This window comes from Pollachius pollachius, assembly GCF_949987615.1.
Source record: "Pollachius pollachius genome assembly, chromosome: 1".
NCBI lineage: Eukaryota > Metazoa > Chordata > Actinopteri > Gadiformes > Gadidae > Pollachius > Pollachius pollachius.
The window spans coordinates 51,142,668-51,159,098 of record NC_136934.1 but is presented as its reverse complement, the minus strand read 5'-3'; the positions used below and the strand labels follow the sequence as shown (position 1 = coordinate 51,159,098).

The window sequence follows — 16,431 nt, the reverse complement described above, 5'->3', positions numbered from 1 at the left end:
ACGGTTTGATTCCACGGTCGGAGTCTTGAAGAAAGCCTGGACCTCCGCCTTGAAGTCCAGGTACTCCACGCCGTGGTTCTGGTCCAGGTTGGCCATGTTGTAGAGGAGGTGGGCCAGGCTACTGCCGTCCACCACTAGCTTGCTGTTCCTGAAGCGGACGTCCTGGTAGATCTGGCTGTAGTCCTCCAGCAGCGAGCACAAGCCCTTCACCCCCATGGTGTGAAGGTAGGTCAGAACTAGAACTCTGATAGGTCAAGGTATAGTTTTATGGTGACTGGACTTACCCAAAGAGGATCCCAGCTCCTTGATACACTAACTCACACACACACACACACACACACACACACACACAAACAAACATGCAAACAACTTCACTGGGAGTGGCTCCTTAGCTCTCTATAGGTTTCACTTTCCTGACATCAACAGGATATGACATCCACTGTAATGACCTGGTGTGCATAGTGTCTAGATGTTATAGTATCAGTATATAGGAGGCATATATTTGTATATGATTTGAGTCTCGTCGGTCACACTGTTTTATGGATTAGGCTATGTGAGATTTCCAGAGGTTAAATAGTGTGTGGTGTGGAACTGCCCCACAGATATGATTCTCAGTGCATAATGGAATTCAACTGGCGTTGGGACAGGAGTCTTAGACCTCTCACAGCTCAATGTATTTTCAAGGCAGTCTTGTGCTAACCTTGACGTTAACACAACCCTTTCTCCTCGTATCAGCATCACCTGAGGCAAACATTGATGTTGCCATTTTCACCCCTGTTAATGTATCATCCCACAAAACAGAAGGTAGCCCTAGGTGAGATCGAGTTTTGCGGACCCCGTTCCCATAGCGAGGGTTGCCCTGTTAATTTACATTACTATACTGAAGACACATATTAACTGATTTACCTTTAGTTTGCTTTGCATTTTTTTTACCCACTTATAGCTGTACTATACTACATTGCAATTAAACAATGTAGTAGATGTGTGATGCATGGAGAACAAACAAGCAAAAAGTTTCTGAACATTTTTTTTATTTTAAATAACTTATTACACTCTTAAATTCTGGTTCAAAGTATGGATGAACTCCATAAAGTGTAAAGGTACTCATATGAGGAATCTTAAAAAAGCTAAATATGGCTAAAATATGGTCTACCTCCATACATAAATGAAAGATGCTCAAGACTATTTCATATGAAATTAACTCTATTAATTGTGGAAATAAGTACAGTAAATGTAAGCAAAAGGGGCCAGCTCTAATGGTTTTTAAACAAAAATATTATGTTTTTTTGAATACAGTTTAGAACTCTTCATTTTGAGAATCAATGTACGTTGAGGTTGATCAATGCAGCAGCTGAGCACTTGACGTCTTTGGAGTCGATTGGAGCCTCCTCATGCAGCTCAGGACACCGTGGTGGAGACTTTAGGACAACACGGAGGAAAGAGCGGACAAGCTGCTGACATGTTCTGAGTTTGAATTACATTAAATAAGTGCATAGTAAAAACAATATGTATATATATGTATATATGTGTGTATTATATATATATATATATAGACAGTGGTAGGCATAACTTTAGGCACCCATGCTAAAGTTGACTAAAAAGAGGAATTGAAAAATGCCTTAATTAAACCATTGATGAAAAATCCAACCTTTAAGGACACCAATTTGCTTTGTGAATGAATAATGCATCATAAATAAATAAATGCTCTCCCTCAAAAATACAGGGTGCATAAGTATAGACAACACTATTGTAAATTCCAAAGAGGCAGGCAGATTTTATTTTTTAAAAGGCAATAATTTCATGGATCCAGGATACTATGCATCCTGATTAAGTCCCCTTAGCCATTGGAATTAAAATAGTCCCAGGTCATCAAATACCCTTCACTATACCTAGAGATTGGCATGGTTTTATTTGCATTGAGAAATCATTAGGCTAACTAACAGCTGTGTCCTAATGAAAATACACTGTATGCTCAGAATAAGGTAATAATTAAACTATAATAGTTTAATAGCCTACTTGAAAGGTTGAATACATTTCCAAAAAAGCTTGTTCTATGTCTAAATTGGGTTATGCATAACGAATAATAATACCTGTACTTTTATACAGACGGTTCACTAAAAGACTTTCGTTCAATTCTATATGACTTCTGCTATCTTTATAATAGTATTCAGAGCAGAGAGGACTTCGACACACATGGCAGCAGGCAAAGTTCCTGCTGAGTTTCAGTGAATTCTACTTCCCCCTTCTTATATTAGCTCCACAGTGGTGAGGGTGATTATCTGCCCCCATTAACTTTATCAGTATTTAAAATGGCTTCACTTTAACACAGCAACCACCGATGATAAGAACATGATAGTTCTTATTGTAAGACCTCATGACCGATAGACTGTAAAGATATGATTGTATAAATACTATAAGTTAACGTAAGAAAAGGCTCATGAAAGACTGTGCGGCAATTCCATCAGGAAACTATATTGAGAAGTATTTTTTTGAAACACAGCTTAGTCATCAGGACCAGAATGGAGAAGAACCAGTCTTTACAAACCTCACCATTATTCAGACAACCATGAGTATATTCAGAATAAACAACATACGATAATGAAAGAAAATTTAAATGCATAAAACACTGAAATCATCAGAAATGTTACAATCAGAAATAGAAACTGAAAAGAACAAAACTCAACCAATGACAGACAACAGACATGATGACGTCAGTGTTCCCTTATCTCTTCATCACTGGAGGAGGAAGAGGAGTCGCTGCTTGAGTTTGGTTCAGCGAACGACCTCGCTGTAGACGATCTCATGTTCCGGTCCAGGGGCTGACCTGTCACCCAGAAGCAGACCAGCAAACCTCAGATTCCCTTCATCGTTTCACTAGTAGGCTTTAAGTGCCACTGAGCTACTGAACCAGTTAAACTGTTTTTGTTTTAAACATCTAAGTATGGTTACTTTGATTTCAACATAGTCATCTATGCCATTCTGTCAGTTACTCAATAATAAACTTATTTTGAGAAACAAATTTAATACCTTACGTTTTTTTTGCGAGTCTACGCCAAAGAGTTTGTTAAAAATCAACTCTCCCCTGAATTCCAGTTCAGGTGATCTTGAATGCCAGGGTGAAGGTGTGTGTGTCTGTGTATGTGTGTGTGTGTGTGTGTGTCTGTGTGTGTCTGTGTGTGTGTGTGTGTGTGTGTGTGTGTGTGTGTGTGTGTGTGTGTGTGTGTGTTTGTGCATGTGTGTGTGGTGTGCATGCGTGTGTGTGTTTATATGTGTGTGTGTGTGTTTGTGTGTGCGTGAGCATGTGTGCGTGTGTGTACGTGTGTGTGTGTGTTGTTTTGCAGAGCTTCGTTTGGGAGGCGGTTTATGTTGCGTCCATTACAACATAACTCTGCGGTCTCGGCCGCATCGCATGGACAAAATCACTCACTATCACACTCTTCAGCTAAGATCTGTCCTCGATTAAAAAAAGCTGCCGTGGGTCGTAACCACCTCCCTCTCCATCCTAGAACTCAAAACAACTCATGTCATGATTTATTTAAATTCTCATAGTGTTCAAACTTGAGCTAAACAGGGCGTTTAAAAACACTTTACTAACACCACGCTAAATGCTTTTTGACAGATTTGATACAACCAAGCCATTTTTTAAAATGCTATTGTACCGGAGGTAAAGCCAGAAGAAACGATGGTTTGATCGCCGGGACCCTAATGTTCCGTTAAGCTTTAGAAACATTTCATTAGGAATGTTTTAATGGAGTTAGTTTTGGCACCGGTTTCATGAATGAACAAGTACTGATCTGTTTCACTGATAAAAGAAGACATCATCGCGTCTTATTAGTGATGAACAATTACATCGTTACCCTCTTCTTCATCATCAGAAGGTTACATCGTAACAGGACACGGTTACCTCAAGGAATTGCTTTTGAAGTGAACGGTTGCATAGCTGACTTCCTTTGAAGCTCCCACCGCTTCCTGTTTACGGTCCACCTCCTAGACAGACACACAGGCGGTCAGATAGACACACTCACACAAACACGTGTGTCCATCCATTAACCCAGGTAAACACAAACACAGAAACACACACACACACACAGAAATACAAACAGACACTCACACACACACATTTAATTAAAAGTGAGTTGAACTACTTACCTGTTTTTGAAACACCTCTGATGCCTTTTTTTGTGCATGTCTCCTATTTCTTGATAAAAAAAAGAGATTACAGATATGTCCAATAATAAAACACCATTTTACTACCAAATTTAAATTTCAGAACAGAGATTTCAGTTGTATTTCCATGGATTACTATGAGGTTACTCGCCAAGGGTAATAATGCCTTTCAAACATTATCATCTTCATTATCAGCATCAAGATTAAAATGGACGTTTCGAAGATCTGTTATGTTCTCTTTGACGACCCCATGGTAATAAGTGGTAATTGCAATCTGTCCCGGTGAGCTCCACACTTAGCTGCGTTCCCTACCCCAAGTTGAACAGACATTTATATCTACGCTAATCTTAGAGATAAATACGTTGAGTACCTTTTAGCAAAGACCAGCCCAGCCAGGAGGAGAAGGATCACAGCCAGCAGCACCGACACCACTGACACTGTCACGCTCCTGTCACTGTCACACTTGTGTCTTCCTGTAAAACAACACATTTATGTCAGAAACAATTAGATTTGTTTGGATCACTTTGTTATTAACAGAAAGATTACATCATATAACGTGTTAGATACAGCTCAATTAGATTAGATGACATCATTTCAGAAACAATTACATTAGATTACCTATAAAATTATAATTTTTTTGAAACAATTAGATAACTTTAGACTATAATAGACTAGATTAAATTAGATAATGTCAGACTATAAGAGACTATATTAGATTAGACAATGTCAGACTATAATATAGCATATAAAATGAGATAATGTCAGACTATAATATAGCATATTAGATGAGATAATGTCAAACTATAATAGACTTTATTAGATTACATGTTAGACTATAATACACTATTAGATTAGATAATGTTAGACTATAATACAATATATTAGATTAGATAATGCCAGACTATAATACACTATATTACATTAGATGAGGGACCACCCTCATGTGCATTAGTGAACACAGAGGGGCTCACCTTCATCTTCCACCACGACCAGACTCCAAGGCGCAGAGGTTTTCCGCCCACTGGAGTCCAGAGAGCAGGTGTAATTCCCTGCGTTGTCATTGGTCAGACAGCTGAGGTGGAGGGCAGGGCCTGTCTCTGATAGGGCGTGGCCATTTCTGTACCAGTGGACGTCCAATTGGTGGAAGGAGCTGGCTGAGGTACAGGTGAGTGTGACCTGACCGCCCTCTTTCACCACATTGTCAGCGACGGAGCTTCTGACCTTCACATCCTCTCCATCTGTTGAAGACACAGTGAGACGTACGTTCTTTACAACTGGACAGAATGACAGCATTTACCCTTCAGTTGAAGTGGTCATCACTGATCATTGACTATTAACCACTATCAGTTTGCAGATACAAGGAATCATAAAATGCATTTGATCCAAAGCGTCTTCCAGGACATCCAGAAACATCTCATGAGGAGCAGGTGGGTGAGGACATCTTGGTCAAGGTTGACTACAGGAAGCTACTAATCCCTCCCCAATGGGAACCAAGTCTAGTCTCTTCCTATAGTCCTATTATAATGGGACGGTAGTAGAAGTAACACCGACCCTAGTAACAATACTAGATGTAAAACAAACTAGTACCAGAAGTAACACTTACTAGTGACGGTGACTCTCACTCCTTTACGTCCGGTGTACTTATTATACTTATTGCCGTTGGTCTCGAAGCGGAAGCGGTACGTTGCAGCGTCCTGTTTCACCGTCTTGATGATCTTTAAGGTGCAGCTCCTGACGCGGTCCCCCAGGTACAGGAACCTGCTGTCGGCCCGGACGTTGCTGCTGTCGTACACGTTGGGCGTGGGGTCTTGGCAGATCTCGTGATTGGGGCACCAGACAACCCGCTCCACCCGGAGCCCTGCGGGGTGGGTGAAGCTGCAGGGGATGGTGGCGGTGGAGCCCTCCACCACGCAGAAGGAGTCAGGGTACTCCACGTGCCAGCCAGGGTCCGCCCCCAGCGGCCCTGGAGGAAGCAGACAGTCGGGGTCACAACAGGGAGCCCGGTTCTAAGGGAGGGTCTCACATGAGGTCATGCTCTCTCCAAGGTGAGCTTTTCACCGTCATGGTGAGAATGAGAGCGACCGGTTGATGGTGAAGACGCTCTGAGACGGTCAGGGTGTGACGTTGATATTGAAATGTGTTTGGTTTTATATCATATTATATATTATTTGATATTATATAATATTTGATATCATATCATAAAGCATAATAAATTATACTATATATCGTGTCAATCATCATATAGTATCATTTTTTTTTCTTTTATGTTATGAAAGCTGTTTTGGTGAGGCCAATTAAGAAAAAAATGCATTGTCATTATCATCACTGCTATTATTATTATAATAACATATGGAACGATAAACTGATCAAAGTGTCCTTCTTTATCTGTGTCTAGTGGTAGAGTTGAGGTCCCATTAGACTCTAGAAAGAGCTCTAGGTTGAGCCAACAGGCCAGCTGGATCCAGTTTGTGTACGGACACGTTCCCGGTAGTAAACAGAAGAAGCATTACAGCTTACCAGCTAGCAGCAGGAGCACAGAGAGGGTCCATGGATTCATCTTCATCTGCTCCGTAGCTGCCTCTCTGTGTCTGGTTGTTAACGCCACTTGGACAGGGGGAGGGCTGATTGGCTGATTGTGAAAGGCTACAGTAATAGTCTTCAAATGTAGCTTCCTCCTTTTAGATATTCTCTGCAATAGCCAATAACCTCCCTTCACAATGTTTAAGTACCATATATAGCTTCCCATCTCCCTCTCTCATTGACATGACATCTAATCAACAGTTCAGTTCGTATTGGCCCAGTAGAACGTCCCCATAGACCCATTATCAACGTGTTTTATAGAAGTAGTCCCTTTGCTTTGGATTGATCTACAGCTTGGTTTATATCGCAACAAAACATAATCTGAAGTAGAGTTTGACTTTCTGTTATTATATTGAGTAACCGTTATGTCTTTATTTTTTTTCATCAAACTTAGAGACTAGAGGTTAGTGATGCACGATGGGCCACAATGTACGCGGCCCTCATCGGCCACAGGTGGAGTATCTCCAGTGCATATGGATTATTGATCAGCCACTTTTATTAGTCAACACGACAGTATAACATGAACAATGACCATGTCTAAAGTACAATAACTGGCAGAATAAACTAGAACTAAATGTCTTCATGATAGTTGTATCTCAGTGACCCCCATTTATTACCCCTCAACAAAGTGTGTGAATTCAAACACTGACCTATAAACAAGATATTGTGGATGTTAGTTTACGAATGTTCTCTAAAGACAGGGAACTATGTGTTGGTGAGCTGCTGAGCTTATCTCACACTATCTCTCGCTCTCCGCCTCAGTTCATGGGTTGGCCAATGGGCAGAGAGGGGCGGGACTTCTGGTGATAAGAATCAACAGTGTCTCTGCTCAGTTATATTTATGCGTTGTGGTTTGTGTCTTCGTTGGTGGATTTCTCTGGTTCTCAGGTTTGTTGATTCTCTGGATCTTCTTTTTGTGTTTCCTCATTCTGTGATAGAAACAGAGTTAAGGTAGGGTGGGCAATTTGGAGCAACAAGACAGAGAGATGCTAAATATTTAAATGATCCAATCAAAATAAGACATCCCTCCCTTCAGACTACTTCCCCAAACGAAGGGACTAGCTCACTGCCTTTGGCAATAGGTCAGATCCATTGGGCAGACTCCATTCATGTAGAATGAGTAGGGCCACACTCCTCCTAAAGACGGCCGACCCACTCCTCATAAAAATGGCCACCATACTCCACCTAAAGATGGCCGACCCACTCCTCCTAAAGATGGCCGCCCCACTGTACCTAAATATGGCCGACCCACTCCTCCTAAAGATGGCCGCCCCACTGTAGCTAAAGATGGCCGACCCACTTCTCCTAAAGATGGCCGACTCACTCCATCTAGGTGGCTTTCACTGGGCTCTTCAAGACACAGGACACAGGGTGATGAAGTTCAAACCGGTTTATTGCGGATGTTGAAGTCCAAGACACATGAAGATGGTGATCAATGGTGCTATCTACATTATCTCCTGAGTGTGTGTGATGACCGCTGGTTTAACCTGTGTGCATTGACCTGCCAAGGCACAACAGTTGTGCAGCCCCACCAGCCCCAGAGTCTCTCAGTCTGACTCAGGCCAGGTCAGGCTGCTGAGACCAGCCGTCAGCCACAGCCCACAGGGACGTCAATGGAATTTACACCAATAGGACAAAATGCTTATTCTAAAATACAATCACCAATAACACATTTAGTAACATGAACATTTCTACTTTAATCTTTGCGCATACAAATATGTTTTTTCAAATCAACTTCAATGTTTCATATCGACAAACAGCTTTTTTAGATTTGATTGGTTTTGTTTGAGCACCATTTAGCGAAGACAACCCCAGCCAGGACGAGAAGGAGAACCGCCAACACCACGCCCTTCACCACGGCAACCTCCAGGTGGACGGACCTGTGGAATCCTGGAGAACAACACGAGGGATTCATCCATGGATGGAGCGGTCATTAGGTTGGACTGTCATAGATAATGTTAGAGTATCATAGACTATATCAGATAATTTTAGACTACACAAGACAATAGATAATATTCGATTATCAGAACTATTCAACAATTATTTATCGAAGTGATAGTTAGTATACACTAACTATATTCTAATATAGTTTAGTATATACTACACACTCCAAAAATAAACAAGATAACACTTTTTACCGGTATTTTTTTTTTTTGAGTTTGAGATCTCAATCATGGGATATTGCCCAATATCCTGAGATAACGAACCAATCAAATCGCGGCGTTTTTGGAGGTTTACGTGTAGCATATACCAAATTACATTAGATAATGTTAGACTATACTAGACTATAATATATATTAGACTATATCACATAATTTTAGACTATACTACACTATGATAGATAATGTTAGACTATACAAATATAGTAAACTATATTTGATAGTGTCAGACTATAATAGATACTGTTGGACTATCATGGACTATATTACATTAGATAATGTCAGACTATACTATAATATATAGGATAATGTTAGACTAGTGTCTGGTTATAGCCATCACTAGGACAGGGGGAGCTGATTGGCTGATTGTGAAAGGCTACAGCAAAATGTCCTCACATGTAGCTTTCTCCTTTTAGATATTCTCTGCAATAACCACTAACCTCAGTTCACATCGCTTTCAAGTCCATATATATCTGCACTTCTCCCTCTCTCATTTACATGACATACAATCAACAATGGAGTTACTATAAAAAACGACCAAATGGGGCAAAATGAGCTGAGAAAAGTGAAGGGGAGTGAGAGGGAGGGAGGGAGAGAGGTGAAGGAGTGAGAGGGAGGGAGAGAGGTGAAGGAGTGAGAGGGAGGGAGAGAGGTGAAGGAGTGAGAGGGAGGGAGAGAGGTGAAGGAGTGAGAGGGAGGCAGGGGAGGGCAGATTCAAAAGTAAGGATGCTTGAGCTGCTCAGCTGTCCCAATTCCCCAAAACAAAATCTGTAAAGACGAAGTATCTTTATTAATGAAACAAGTTTTCAAATATCATCTGAAGTACTTAAAGTCCTCAAGGAATAAAACACAGATGCGGGGGAAAAGAGATGAATTTAAAGAAACAAAGTGGAGCGACCAAGGGACAAGTCTGGTTTGGGTTTAAGATTAAGGATGGTTCACTTTTATTATTGGTGTTTGGTTAAGTTTAGGCATTAGTGATTGCATTAAAGATTGTTTAGGTATTAGGAAAGAGTTTAGGTATTAGAGATGTTTAGTTAGGTTAAGGTTTAGGTACTAGGTTTAGGTAAGCGAGTTTAGGCCTTTGAGATGTTTAGTTAGATGGTTCAGTTTGGGTATTAGGTTGGCTTTTTGTTTTGTTAGACAAGTTACTTTAGGCATTTTATTTGATTCAATTTAGGACATTAGAAAGAAAGATTAGAAAGATTGTTAATCTCAGGTTTGCTTCAGCTTTGTCCCTTTAGTCGCTCCCTTAGAAAGAGGGTTCCGAGGTAACTGGGTTAGAAATACAATAGTTGGGGTCACAGAAATAAAATGTATAGGTCATTAATCTAAACATGCTTTTCCTACAACATGGTGTGAATTACAGTACTTTGTTTTAAAGTTAAAATGGTAAAGTGGTAACAGTATGGCGTGTAGCAGGCAGGAGGAGTTGTAGGAGTTGTTGAGCTCCGAGTGGTTATGTCTGGTGTAGATTGGATTGTAGGTGTAGCCAGGGATCCTCAGGGTGGATGGGGAGTAGGCCACTGTTGTAGATCAACTGTTCGGTCATCGGACTCTGAGATAAATTGAAGGCAAAAAGTAAAGTCAGTCTCCCGATTTAGAAGACATTTTGATCACCAAACGTGAAGGCCAATCAAAGACACCTAAATACAGTAACAGTGCCATCTGGCTTCAAACATAGGTCATTACATTCAGCAATTTATGTTGGATTTGATATCGATTTACAGAAGAGAAAAGGCTTCAAGTCATTACTGCAACAACATCTAAATCGTCAGTGCTGGATTACCATCTTTCTCAAATAAATGTATTTGTACAAGTCAGCTGAGCTATTCCGAAAGAGTCTTCACCCTTTTTATGAAAATTGGGAGGGATTATGTTATTGCCATTTGGTCCATTTAAGTATGAAGTAACCATTTATCAAAGTTCTCACCTGGGTCTCTGAACCATGGCAACTGCACAGCCGTCTGCTCTTCCATTGTGACCTGAAAAAAACAGTACTTTGTTGATCCCAAGTGGAAATTAGTCATAGCAAGAAGGGCAAAAAATATACACCAAGGGTAGATATAAAAATTATACAAAGGATGGAAGCAAGCAATGTGTAACTGGGAAGGGCAATTATTCATTTACGATTCTTAAGCATTAGGCCATATCAGTTTGACTAAGCGAAAAAAAAAAATCAAAAGCACACACTATGAGAGCATTATTTTGAGATGTATCGATTGATTATTTGTATACAATGGCCCCGACCAAGCATAAATGTATCCAACAGTGGCATTGACAAGGTGCACTGAAAGCTTCCCGAAATGTTTGCGTTGGGTTTGACAGGTTGCAACATTATGAAGCAGGGGATACGGTACCATTGCTGGGAGTTGATCACCCTAGCATCTTAACAGGTCATCCGTTTCATGCACCTTCTCTCGAATAAATAAGGGGGGGGCAGCACTCTTCAGCATCATTGGCTTTTATTCTGGTGGACCAAAAACCCAGCAACAATTTGCTGATAAACCAAGCTAATGTGTCCTCGATTTTTTAGATGATAAGATTTACTTTATTGAACCTTTAATCGGTCTGAAGAATTCACCTTTCCTGGACGAGGAGCTGGTTGGTCTTGACACCTCTCGCTGACCGCCACCGCAAGGACCTCCGACTGCGTCGCCTCAGTCCCTTCAGGAACACACGTGATCCATTTGCACACTGGACATTTGTTTTTCTCCCCATTAATGCAGTCCAAAACTTCACTCGGATGTCAATAGTGTATTTTACATGCACTTTTACAGCACAGTGCATACTGTGATCTTTTGATAGAACTAATTACAATAGTTATTACTCCCAACCCCAATAGCCAGCCACATGTAATACACATCCTGACTAGTCCTAGTGGCCGAGAATGCTTTCTTAACAGCCAGTCAGAATGAACAAATCTGTATGGATTTAAGCAAGCCATCAATAAATGCATTCCATTGTCTTACCCTTCAGCATCTGCAAAGCTGCACCATTCCTGGTCTTCCCTCCACCAACAGCTTCCAGCGCCAGTCCTGAATTTGACAGACACTGTAGAACACTGATCTTGAAATTAAATGTTCAGGGACCAACGCTACCCCTGAACAAAAATAATCCAAGACATTTCTTGCAAGGTCCACTGTTCATAAATAATTTGTAATGCTTAAATTCCTTGGAAATAAGTAATATGAAAGACAGCATGAGGCACATCTAGCAAGATGGTTATGGTACAGTGAGAACCTGATGTTTACATAGAGCAAACCATTTAACTCAAGTAAATTGCCAAAGAAGGTGATAAACCTTACTTGCCTCCATTGCTGATGTTCGTACATATCTTCAAATGGACTTTGTGAAATTTGACAAAATATTGAAATGTAAAATTTGTCAAAGATTAAAATGTGCAGTACTATGAATCTGAATTTCCCGGTGAAGGCGTTGGGGTTGCCAACCAGAATTCTAAAAGTCAATTTTATGCAAAGTTCAAAGAACAAATGCGCTGGAAAAACTGCAAACATGGTTGTAACGCTGCAAACAGATTGAGGAAGCGATACCAAACTACGGGGGCAACGCTCCCAACGACGTTGTGTTGGAGCAAACTGCCATCCAAGCTACCAGGTGAAACGCTCCCAACACAGTTGCGTTGGAGTAAACTACCAGGTGAAACACTCCCAACACAGATGCGTTGGAGCAAACTACCTTCCAAGCTACCAGGTGAAACGCTCCCAACGCCGTTGCGTTGTAGCAAACTACCTTGCAAGCTACGAGGTGAAAATCTCCCAACACAGTTGCGTTGGAGAAACTGCCTTCCAAGCTACCGGGTGAAACGCTTCCAACATCATTTCATTTACTGTACAGTCAGGCCTAGTGCATAGAATTGCAAAGAATTAAAATCGTAGTGCAAAGAATTGCAAAGAATTGAAATAGTGCATAGAACTGCAAAGAATTAAAATCGTATAGGGCATAGAATTGCATATAATTAAAATCGTATTGCATAGACTCAAACCACATTCCAAAGAAATAAAATCGTATAGTGCATAGAATTGCAAAGAATTAAAATCGTAGTGCAAAGAATTGCGAAGAACTAAAATCAAAGTGCATAGAATTGCAACGAATTAAAATCGTATTGCATAGAATAAAGCTACATTGCAAATAATTACAATCGTATTGCATAGAATCAAACCACATTGCAAAGAATTAAAAATCGTATTGCACAGAATAAAACCACATTGAAGTCCTCAAGCAGCAGTAGCCTACAACTTCAGCAGCAGTCAACAGTTTGCAAATGTATGGAAAGTTGTAAAAAGGAAAGATACAAAAAAGGGAGAATGTAGAGTACTGTGTGCATGTATAAATCATCTAATCCATCTCTTAAATTCAAACCTACCAAGACAAAAATCAACAATTGAAACCAAACCATAACATGCCCGCAGTCATTCGTCTTGTGAAGTCAGTCTGACAGCTTTTCAAACACCAGTCCAGTGGGGTTACGGGTGGAGCGAAAACAAACCCCATTGTGGAAGTTTGAGGTCACAACTTCACACACACTCGCCCTAATTTCGGTTTGCCAGACATCCGTTCTGGGTTTTTCCAGAACTTCCAGTTCTTTGTGGATTCCTGAGGGAGGTGAAGCATCGGCAGAAGGTGCTGTGACATGAAATTGTAAAATGCAGAATTGCACCGATGTCATTTCCACTAGGGATATTCTGTAGTCCAGTGGTGCTGTGAAACAAAAAAGCAATTGGCGAAAATAGTTGCATTCACCAATTGGTCTACTTACCATTTAACTTGCGCTTGTTTGCTTTCACCAATTCCAATTTTGCCCAAACGTTGAACTTTCACAATAGTTGCAGGTGTTCTTCCATTTTGCGTCCAGTTTCAAGAGCACACCCTTCCCAGTGTCCAGACAGGTTGTCGGTGTTGTAGCGGTCCACAGCGTTAGTAAAGTCAGTCGTTTAGTCGTCCCCCGTTAGGCCTCATAAAAACACGTGCAACAATGCACTCAAAAACAACCTACAACACTGCACTAAACATGCATTGAGTCAAACCAAACAGACGAGCGGTAAAATCCAGGTTAAGTTTAGGGGAAAGAATAGTGATGTGCGTGCGGTGGACGAGTTCACAAGTTCTGAAGCCAGCAGCCAAACACAACCAAACAACTTCAACCAGCTCATGGAATATCAAGCGATGGGTGACTCACTGCGGGGTTCGTCACTCCCCCGTTGGTGGCCACGTTGCCCGGATTGTTGAGTCAAAAGCGCACAAAAAACAAACAAGCAACCGCAGGACCATTTTAGCTCGCGTTTGGGAGCAACGCAAAATAATGCATCGCAGCACGTGCGGGGTGACACAGGTGAACTCAATTAAGAGCTAACGAGAAGGAGAACGGGATGGCTGTGACACGCGAGAAGCTCGAGCCAATAAAGAGTTTCCCTCCGTATCGAACGCAGCACACGAAAAGCCTGTATTGAATAAAAGTGATCAAATAATAATGTACCTTTTCTATTTTGTATATGGGTCACATATGAACTAGGTATAATGTAGACATTTGGAAATGTGATTATTGCAATTATTGATGTCTACTGTTTGGTTTATTAGTCCGTCCTGTCGGGCTCTCATTTTCCTTACCTTTCAAACCTCTTCATAACGAGATAAGCGGTCTCCCAAATTGATGAAAACAAACTGTTATTTATTGTCCCTCTCCATTGTGAGGCTTTTCCCCAAAGAAATGTAACAGGGCCCAGGTCGATCCAAACCCGGGATATATTATATTTAATTGTAAAATGTTTTTTTAAGGTATTACGAGATAACAGGGCTAATGCAATCAGATCTGATGTGATTGCATTCGCTTATGCAGTCAATCTAAATGGCCATAATTGTAATGGAGTGTGTGTGTGTTTACTTGTTTGTGTGTGTGTGTGTGTGTGTGTGTGTGTGTGTGTGTGTGTGTGTGTGTGTGTGTGTGTGTGTGTGTGTGTGTGTGTGTGCGTGCGTGTGTGTACGTGCGTGTGTGGTGAAAATACACTATATGCTCAGAATAAGGCATTAATTCAACTTTTATAGTTTAATAGCCTACTTGAAAGGTCTAATACAGTTCCCAAAAAGCTTGTTCTATGTCTAAATTGGGTTATGTATACCTGTAATACCTGTACTTTTATACAGATGCTTCACAAAGATAATTTCGTTCAATTCTATCTGACTTCTGCTATCTAAATAATAGTATTCGGAGCAGAGAGGACTTCGACACACATGGCAGCAGACGAAGTTGCTGCTGAGTTTCAGTGAATTCTACTTCCCCCTTCTTATATTAGCTCCACAGTGGTGAGGGTGATTATCTGTCCCCATTAACTTCATCAGTATTTAAAATGGCTTCACTTTAAAACAGGAAACACAGATGATAAGAACATGACAGATCTTATTGTAAGCCTACATGACCCATACACTGTAAAGATATGATTATATAAATACTGTAAGCAAACAGAAGAAGAAAAGTCTCATGAAAGACTGAGGCGCCTTGCCATCAAGAAACTAAATTGAGAAGGTTTTTTTTAAACAAAGCCTAATCATCAGGACCAGAATGGAGAAGAACCAGTCTTTACAAACCTCCCCGTTATTCAGACAACCTTGATTATATTCAGAATAAACAACAACATACGATTAAGAAAGAAAACTCAAATGCATAAAAACACTGAAATCATCAGAAATGTTACAATCAGAAATATAAACTAAAAAGATCAAAACTCAACCAATAAGTCTGTGAGAGACAAGAGACATGATGACGTCAGTGTTCCCTTATCTCGGTCATCACTGGAGGAGGAAGAGGACCAGAATGGAGAAGAACCAGAAGAGGAAGAACCAATGGAGAAGAACACGCTGCTTGAGTTTGGTTCAGCGAACGACCTCGCTGTAGACCAGGGGTCAGCAACCTTTTCAACATGCAGTGCCAGTTTGAAATTTTCTCATTAATGCGTGTGCCTTAAGCAACAATATATTAAAAATTAAGCTGAATTATGACACAGTGACCAAAAACATTTCCAGAAGACCTGGAATTGTACTATTTCCATATAGTCCACAATCATGCATCAACATTTTAAATGTTTACATTTTAAATGTTTATGACTTGAAGTTATATTTGCAACATGGGCTTACAAATTATAATTGCATATGTCCAATCTTAAAACACCATTTTCAAAAACACATTTGCACTGTGAGAAATGTAAAAAACGAGAATATATGAGAATGTTGGAACCATCCACATCAATATCTTTAAGACATGTACAGCTTTGCAAAACCATGTGAAGGCGATGCATACAGGCCACTTGCAACAATATTTTAAATATTTTCTTCTCTATTACTCACAACATTGGTTTAAAACTATTAATTGATCCCATTTCAGAACACTGCTTTCTGTAACTAATTTAAACATATTTGCACTGGGAGTAAATGCCCAAAACAGAATAAAGTAGAAAAAAAAATATTACAAAATTATTTTTGAAGTGTGCCAATGATTATGCTGCGCCGTGCC

The 16,431-nt window shown here is 40.4% G+C and overlaps 1 protein-coding gene and 1 pseudogene across 3 annotated transcripts in view; both read right to left on the bottom strand.

Annotated features, from left to right (window-relative positions):
• Nucleotides 1-216, bottom strand: part of LOC307076354 — a 110,728-nt pseudogene extending 110,512 nt beyond the window's left edge. The window contains exon 1 of the transcript XR_013812840.1: nt 25-216. The product of XR_013812840.1 is annotated as an uncharacterized misc_RNA (transcript). The remainder of the gene's footprint in view (nt 1-24) is intronic.
• An 889-nt stretch (nt 217-1,105) lies between these two features.
• On the bottom strand, nt 1,106-6,776 carry LOC307076439 (myeloid cell surface antigen CD33-like). 2 transcript variants are annotated; one of them, XM_079737443.1, is made up of 7 exons: nt 6,685-6,776; nt 5,771-6,130; nt 5,139-5,405; nt 4,538-4,640; nt 4,150-4,198; nt 3,905-3,987; nt 1,106-2,824 (listed from the first exon to the last, which is right to left on the bottom strand). In XM_079737443.1, exons 1-7 carry the CDS (start codon nt 6,728-6,730, stop codon nt 2,773-2,775), a joined length of 960 nt encoding a protein of 319 aa, XP_079593569.1. In that variant the 5' UTR covers nt 6,731-6,776; the 3' UTR covers nt 1,106-2,772. The 2 variants fall into 2 exon arrangements, with proteins under 2 accessions (XP_079593569.1, XP_079593570.1); XM_079737444.1 differs by having other exon boundaries at nt 4,150-4,192.
• Nucleotides 6,777-16,431: the final 9,655 nt, after the last annotated feature.